Source organism: Trametes versicolor, assembly GCF_000271585.1.
Source record: "Trametes versicolor FP-101664 SS1 unplaced genomic scaffold TRAVEscaffold_5, whole genome shotgun sequence".
NCBI lineage: Eukaryota > Fungi > Basidiomycota > Agaricomycetes > Polyporales > Polyporaceae > Trametes > Trametes versicolor.
This window is the reverse complement of record NW_007360325.1, coordinates 1720477-1728376: the sequence shown is the minus strand read 5'-3', so window position 1 is coordinate 1728376 and position 7900 is coordinate 1720477. Positions and strand designations below refer to the sequence as shown.

Genomic DNA, 7900 nt, shown 5'->3' with positions numbered 1-7900 from the left:
CGACATCCATTTCCGCATGCAGCTCGGCGCGCCGATGGTGAAGATCCTGTGCGAGCGCGAAATTGTGATTTGGTTCGATATCGACGAGCTCGAGATCTTCGAGGATGGCGACTTTTCCGCGTGAGTATATGCGCACGCTTCTAATAGTATGGATCTCATGACGCTCATCGTTTGTATAGTGCCCCAGACCGACGCTTCTCGGGATGGAAGGTCGCGATGGTGGTCAACGCCATCTACAACAGGGATGCAGCCGGTCACACGGTCACCATTGTATTTGATCTAAGCAGTAGGTGTCGCCTGTCCGGCGAAGCTTTGCACGCCTACTAATATTATATAACCCTTAGATGCTCGTTATCACAAGGCCCTCTCCTCCTACCCCGGCCTCGACGAGACTGACGACATCACGCTCGACTACTACGACCTCATCATCGCATTCTTCTCCGAGGAGTATCTCCAGATTCTCCACGACACGCACCACCATATCCTGTATTCGCACGACTCACTCTGGGAGAAGATCCACAAGATTCGCTCAAACTGGCAGGCGGACTCGGACGGGAGTTGGTGGAGGCTTGAGCTCGGTGACTCTCGCGGCGTGACGTCGCGCGAGATGATCCAGCGCACAAAGATGTTCGGGTTCGACCAAGTCACAGCGGTCTCGCAGGGCTCGCTCAACGCGCAATTTTCTGCGTCGACATATGGGGCGTTCCACAGCTGGGCGTTCGAGAGCTACTTCTCGGCGTCGTACAAGCCGTTCTCGCTGCATTTGCTGAGCAACAACCGCGCGCTCGTGTGGGTGCACCTCGCGAACGGCAACCTCAAGACCCTGAAGGACTGGGCGCTCTGGGATGGGCGAGTGGACTGCTCATCTTCAACAATGTTTGCAAGATCGCTCATACATTCCTTCCTCTCTTCTCCTAGGAGTGAGGAATATGAATTCCGCGACTGGTGTGTGGCTTTCGAGGTCGATATCAAGATGTGCTCTCAGAGCGAATTGGAGGGCTCGACCTCTTCCACATACATCTCCTCACAGCAGTTTGAAAGGCACGGCCACAGCCCGGATCGCGAGCTCAGGCATATTTATCTCGACTTCCGACGTGAATTTTTCGCACGCCATTTCTATCACATGCACTGACCCAGCTCACTGCGCACAGATGCGGAATACGTCCACGACTATTCCAACTTTGGCGACATCAAGAACATGGGAGAAGACGGCTGCTCACTCTTTTTCAAGCTGCAAGCGGTCGTCTTCTATCTTACGCAGCACTACTTCCCCGCATTGTGCAAGGAAGGCATGAACGTCATCACAAGTATCCCCGTCTGGACAGAGGGGCACCGATCCTTGCCCTCGTATGCACTCACAGACGTCACCTTCCACGTCTACTCGAAGGTCGAAATTACCCGCCACAACTGGACGCAAGTCATCCCCGGGCAGGAGCCGATCATCGTTGTGCTAGGCACGACGGGTGGACGTCCGCTGCCCTCGCCGGAGCTCGAGTTTTCGACGGAATGGATTGTGCACGCGAACGGCGAATTCTCCCATGGCACGATCGGTATCGCACGCCGCGTGTTCATTGAAGAGCGCCTCCTCACCCTGCTTTCGAACGTAAACGCGTATACGACGATGATCCCCGTACTCCTCGACCCCTCCCAGGGCTTCCACGGGCTGGGTCTCCAGAAATGGTCCGAGCACGAGCAGCGCAGGGACCGCCCCTCGAAGTGGGAGCTCCTACCGTCCGACGGGGATGGTTGCTTGAAGTACCTGTGGGAGCACTGCGAGGAGTGGCGTTACAAGCTGCGCGGGAACAGCAACCTCATGAGCTCTACTCAGGGCATCTCTTGTAAGTCTCCCATTAAGAGACCTTGCATAGCTCTGATTGACCCGTTCCAAGGCGTCACCCGGAACTACGTCGAGCTTCCGACTGCCGTCAAACAAGGCGCCCTTCATATCAAGATCAGCGGCAAAGTCGAACTCAGCCTGACCCTCCAGGTTGGGAAGTCCGAGTCCCAGACGTACGTCTTTAGTCCGGCGTATCTCTACACCCTGATTCTAATCTGCCTGACAGCGCGAGCTCCTCGGTGAGCTGGTCCACAAACGTCACCGTTCAGACCATCGGCAGCGGAATCAAGGTCAACACATTCGGCTCGCACGACCCGGTGTTCGCAAAGGGTCTCACTCCTGACAACGCGGCGCGGTTCCGGAGCCCAATGGACATGTTGCGCGAGGCGTTCCCAGACAAGGTTGACCTCGACGAGCTCGTGCAAGAGATCCGCGCGTTCGAGGGCCCATGGCAGTACTGCTATCCGCTCGCAATTCCGTACTCGCTCGCGAGCCCCGTATTTAACGACGACGGCGACCTTCTATTCGAGCTCCGGCGGGCTCCCACCGTACATAAGCGACGCCGCATCCACGCAGTGTCTGCCCGATCCTCACCCCACTTTCACCCCCCATACCATGGGCATCGCTCGGCCTCGCCTGCTTTCGGACGAGCGTGGTCAGCTCCGCACCCTCCTACCCGTCCTACACGTGCTCCTGGTGAGGCTTATCGTGTCGCGGTGCTTTCGCTACTAACCTCAATCTTTACTAGTGTCCACCGCAGATGCCATTGCATCAGCGCAGGCCGCCCTCGGCGAGTTCGTCGTGAACAGATCGGCTGCAGGGGTTCCTACCATGGTTCCGAGGCTCGGCCGAGTGCGCCCTACCATGGTAGTGGTGTAGCCCGACTACCTATCCACAACTTATCCTCTTTCCGGTCGTTTCGAGAAGGAGTACCAGCGTACCGGAATGACTCGTCTGAACGAGCCCCTCACCACATAAATAGCGATGCCCCAAACCGTTAGCCTCTGAATATTTGAATACCAATCATATCCATATCTAACGCCTTTGTGTTTTCCAGTCCCACCACTGGCACCAGTTACTGCTCAATCTATACATGGTCCAGGTCGCCGAGCGCCACTAGCACACAGTGCGACATCGTGAGGAGTCCCTGCGCGGATTTTGCGGGCTTCGACCTAGCTTGCCGAACAACGTCGCCGGGGTCAGAAAGTAAACGTTGAGCGCCAAGGCCGATCTCGACATGGATCCAGCCATATCTGCGGTCTCGTCAGTGCAAGCTTTCTCGATCGTGACTCGAGATCGTCTTCGACTTTACGACTCGGCGGCGTCATCAAGTTGATCTCCAATCTCCATCGTCCTACTTTCCGCATCCCTCCCTCTCGTTTCTCCCCTTTTCTCCCACCTTCAACACGATCAAACGCGAGGCTGCGCACGGTTGGCCCTACAGGTGAACTCATCGTCGCGCTGTATGCGCGCGATACATGTGGTGGTATACCGGGTGGTCTGGAAGTTTCTCGCACTGTGCGACATTTGGAACTGCCAGTACTAGTGCGGCAAGGACAGTCTGCATGCCAAGTACACTATCTTATCGCAGTAACTCATTTGTTGTTCTCATAGAAGGCATGCACCGTGACTTGGTTTGAAGTCGACGGTGACGTGGGTGCAAGGACGTTCAATTTGAGTACTAGCCCAGCCCCTAGCCTACCCCTAGCCTAGTGATATAGTAGTTAGATTTGAATGGAAGATGTAATGGGCGCTTCGCGCGCCATTACTTTGCTTACATAATCGTACTGTACACGTCCGTCGCGCGCGGCGCGTCCCCGACGCGCTCCTTGTCTTCGCAACGCCAGTACTACGCAGCCCTTACGCTTAATCCTAGATCTTGGCCCTCTGAGCGACCGCCGCGCGCCTCGTCTCGTCCGTCTCGCGCCGCTGCGCGTTACAGAAGAGGTCCGTAGTACATACGTCTGAACTCAAAGTTTGGGCCGTAGATCGGTGGACGGTAAACACATGTTTGACGCGAGCTACGGCAGTTGTCGAAACACGGTGCATTAATTGTGGCAATTCGCCAGCTTATCACGGACTCACGGTGGCAATCGGGCTATTCATGAGTGGTAGGCACTCTGACCGGCCGTGGGCGTGGCTCCGACTCTCATGGCCCCCTCCCATCTTGGCATGTCCCCCCCTGCGAGCACATACCTGCAGGCGGTATCAAGTACCGTCTACTCATATCCTTTCAGCAACTGAGTGCTGAGTACTGGGGTTTCAATAGGGCGCTCCGGATTAGAGCCCGAAATTGGCCCAAACTTACTGCTGGTGACTCGGATGTGTCAATAATGTCAGTGGAGATGTGAATGCCTCGCCCTGGAATCATTGGAGGGAACGAGGCTATGTCCGTCAGCAGGTCTCTGCGCCTCGGACATCATCGATGATCGATGATGCCCCTGAATCAACGCAGGCAAGTTTTTTTGGATCCAAACCTGGCCTTCGTATCACCTATCGTGTTGGCTTCGAGACCCGACGGATCGTCGGCGAAGTGATAGCAGTACTATCGTGAAAACATGGGGGTATTTTCAATGTCCCAAGCATGTATTCACAATGTTCCACACATCACACAATGTTCTTTGTATGTTCGAAGCATGGCGCATGGTGAAACAACGTGGTGGCATTTTTTCAGTCATTACCGTGTTATCGAAATGATTTATCAGGAAACATGTGGATATGCCCGCGGTGTAGACTCAGAAGCGGTGCATATGCACGTGCCAGCACGCTGTCCGTTCCGTGACAAACACTGCCAGCATCCAATCACTGTCATACTATCCAGGTCCTCCATCTTCCACGCCATGTTTCTCCTCCTAAGCTCGCTACCCTAGGCTCTACGGGGAATCTTTTGCAAGGCTGTACGCATTGCTATGTATATGTGTCCGCCGAGGGCCGTCCCCCGACCGCTTTTGAAAGCTCGGACCTACGGACGGCAGCTTCCGCGCGCCGTATTCACGTTGATCGGCGCGCAGATAGGCGAATATCAGAGGACTGCATATCCCTTTCTTGATACGTAGGTCGTAGTGCTCGGGTGCTGACCTCTTAAGGAATATTATCAATCAGAGCCTCCTCACAGAGGATCCGCGGCATGCGCAGTTACCTGGCCTTGGCCTCATGGTCTTTGGATACAAGTAGGCTAGCGTGCAGCTAACCCCGAACACCCAGCACGTTCCAATCCTCTACGCAGGTGCTGCCTCTACGACCTCTTCGTCAGCGCGGTAAGTCTCTTGACCATCAACGTCTACTTCCTCCGAATCGAAAGCCTTGAACTAATATATACAATACTCGGTAGTTATGTGGCTGCTCTCCACTGAACGCCTCGAGTTGAGATGCTTCAATGGCCCCGAAGAAGTTGCCCGAGCCCACCAGTGCGTGCGCCCTTCAGATACAGGTGGATGTCCAGGAGTGCTGACTCGACGCGCCGCATAAATAGCACGGGCGCCGGTAGTAGATACAAGCCAGGCTACGCGATCCTCTCACACGTCTGGGACGACACAGAGCAATCCTTCATGGAGATTCAGCAGCTACAGCTTATCCACGGCGTCACCTCATACGGAGACCACCGAGTGTCCAAGAAAGTACGGGAGTGCGTGAAAGTGGCGAAAGAGCAGGGTTTTGCCTGGGTTTGGGACGACACTTGCTGCATCGACAAGCGCAGCAGCGCAGAGCTTGAAGAAGCGATCAACTCAATGTTCCAGTGGTACACAGAGGCGGCGGTGTGCTTGGCATACCTCAAGGACGTTCCGGATGACTGTTTCCCAGGCGAGCCGGGGCCGGTCTCTCGGTCTTTCCGCAACAGCGTTTGGTTCAAGAGGGGCTGGACGCTGCAAGAACTCCTCGCCCCGCGCTACCTTGTCTTTCTCTCGGAGGAGTGGAACTACCTAGGCACCAGAGCCATGCTAGCGGACGTGATTCAAGAGATTACAGGAATCGACGCAGGTGTCCTTACGTTCCGCCGCCATCTCCAACATGTCCCTGTCGCCACCAGGATGTCATGGGCCGCGAATCGCCAGACCAAGAGGATAGAGGATCAGGCTTACAGTCTTCTAGGCATATTTGAAGTCTCAATGTCCACGATCTACGGGGAAGGGAGTTACGCCTTCCAACGACTACAAGCGAAGGTCATGAAGCGCCACGCAGATCATACCCTCTTCGCGTGGGGCCGGACATGGGTGCCAGACGTTACTAAAGAAACCGAGCCTCTACGAAGTTCGGCATCCGGCGTGGGATATCGAGGAATCCACACAGGGACTTCGCGCACCGGGAGTTCTCTCACGAAGCGGGTACCCTCTCCATCCTGTGCTCAGAGTATCTACCCTCCCTTTACTCCCCCTTCGTTCGAGCAAAGTAAATCTATCTTCGCATCGTGTCCCTTCGACTTCCGCTGGTATGGCACCACGGGCGGCGTGATTCCCATCACCCAAGACGACTCTGCACTCTCGAAGGTCCGGGAGTTTGTGGAGGTCCAAGCCGGCTTAGAACCAACCGCCGTGAGTAAAGCTTTATCCCCTCATCTTCGTCGTACTGATTGTGACCCTAGGTCGTCTATGAACAGGCGGTCACTAGCTCTGGTGTCCGCTGCAACTTCTTCATCATTGAAGGCACTCCGTTTTCGCTTGCGCTACTGTTGTGCAAGGACAACGCAGATAACTGTCTCGCCTTACCTCTCTGGCCTCAACGAGACAATCGCTCTCCTGTGCGCACCTTCCGAGTGGGACTCTCGTTTCCTGGTGTCTCGGAGGGGTATCGTCACTTCCAGATGTCTCGAGAAACGTTCGCCGCCCTTCGTCGACGTGGATGGATGTCTCTACCAGCCGAGGGCGACGTGCGCGGCGATGTCGAGGCGGATCCCTCCGTCGCCTCCCCTTCGTCGCTCACTACCCTTCCCCAGAGAACGCTGGTTGCGACCATAAAAACCATTTATATCGACAACATTCATACGTTCACCGTGTCGCACCGCCGACGGGAGCTTCATCAGGAGCCGAAGGAGGTCTTCATATCATCCTGGACCCCTGAATATCTAGCACGGTATAACTTAGTACTAGAGGGCAGGTCAAGGTACTGCGCGGGTGCCGCCAGCGAAGTCCCCCTCACCCTCTGCGTTGGTCATCAGGATCACCCCGCACAAACGGAGTTCAGGATCCATTTCGACCAATGCGGAGGGAAACTCTTCGCCGAGGTCGAGTTCACTACCATTCTCCGCCCTTTCGGAGGCACTCCACTACGCCGGCGCGAGCCGCGGCCCAATTACTGCAATGCTTCTGGGCCCGCGCACGAGCACATCAATACCTGGCCCAACGGGTCCCGATCGTTCTTTGGCGGCAACAAAGTAGTTCAGCTGACAGCGACTCACTGGCTAGCTACAAAGTCCTACTGCTTCGACATCAGGCTGGGCGGCGCGTACGCCAATACGCATAAGCCTCCGAGTCCTGATGCATACCAAAGTTCCTTACAAGCGGTGCGTGCTCTTAGTTTTTTGTTCTACTGTTGGAGTGTATGTTGACAGTCATCAAGGGTCTACCATTACCTTTCCCGCAACCTGACGATTCTATGGGTACGGGAAACCCTCCACAACTCGATGACTGGCTGGCGGCGCGTCCGGACCGTGAGCAGGGGGATAGAGTCAACGGCCCCAAATCTGGCCTGGGATTATTCGCCCCCGGCGAGTTTGGACGTAGTCGCCGGTCAGCAACAGTCAAACACACAGCTGCCCTTGTTGTAAACGCACAGGAACAATCCTACGAGTTCATACAAGTAGTGAACGGAACACCGAGCGCGGCGCGCGTACCCAGGAACCGCCCCCAGGATGATCAATCCCCAATGTCAGGAGGCGACACTCTTTCCGGCGACATCGCTAGGGATGACACATCGGATGAAGGCCCGGGAACTCAATGGCACGAGTTCACACATGTAGTCAACGGCGTACAGGATGCACCCCACGTCTTCCCGGTATCCTCCGAGGACTCGCCTGGCATGGTTTCGGCTGATGATGCACTGTGACATGCTTCAAGTTAGAGAGGCCAC

The 7900-nt window shown here is 55.7% G+C and overlaps 2 protein-coding genes across 2 annotated transcripts in view; both read left to right on the top strand.

Moving 5' to 3' along the window:
- The window catches only part of TRAVEDRAFT_19947 (uncharacterized protein), a gene marked incomplete at both ends in the record, with an annotated part of 4550 nt that extends 1593 nt beyond the window's left edge, over window positions 1–2957 (top strand). The window contains 6 exons of the mRNA XM_008038980.1: window positions 568–1094; window positions 1152–1838; window positions 1890–2010; window positions 2064–2385; window positions 2618–2689; window positions 2895–2957. Coding sequence (XP_008037171.1) covers window positions 568–1094; window positions 1152–1838; window positions 1890–2010; window positions 2064–2385; window positions 2618–2689; window positions 2895–2957 — 1792 coding nt within the window. The remainder of the gene's footprint in view (window positions 1–567; window positions 1095–1151; window positions 1839–1889; window positions 2011–2063; window positions 2386–2617; window positions 2690–2894) is intronic.
- A 2213-nt stretch (window positions 2958–5170) lies between these two features.
- TRAVEDRAFT_86836 (HET-domain-containing protein) lies at window positions 5171–6036 on the top strand (the record flags this gene model as incomplete). The annotated part of the gene is made up of 2 exons (XM_008039681.1): window positions 5171–5227; window positions 5335–6036. Coding segments are annotated over 2 exons (759 nt in total), but the record flags the coding sequence as incomplete, so codon positions are not given.
- Window positions 6037–7900: the final 1864 nt, after the last annotated feature.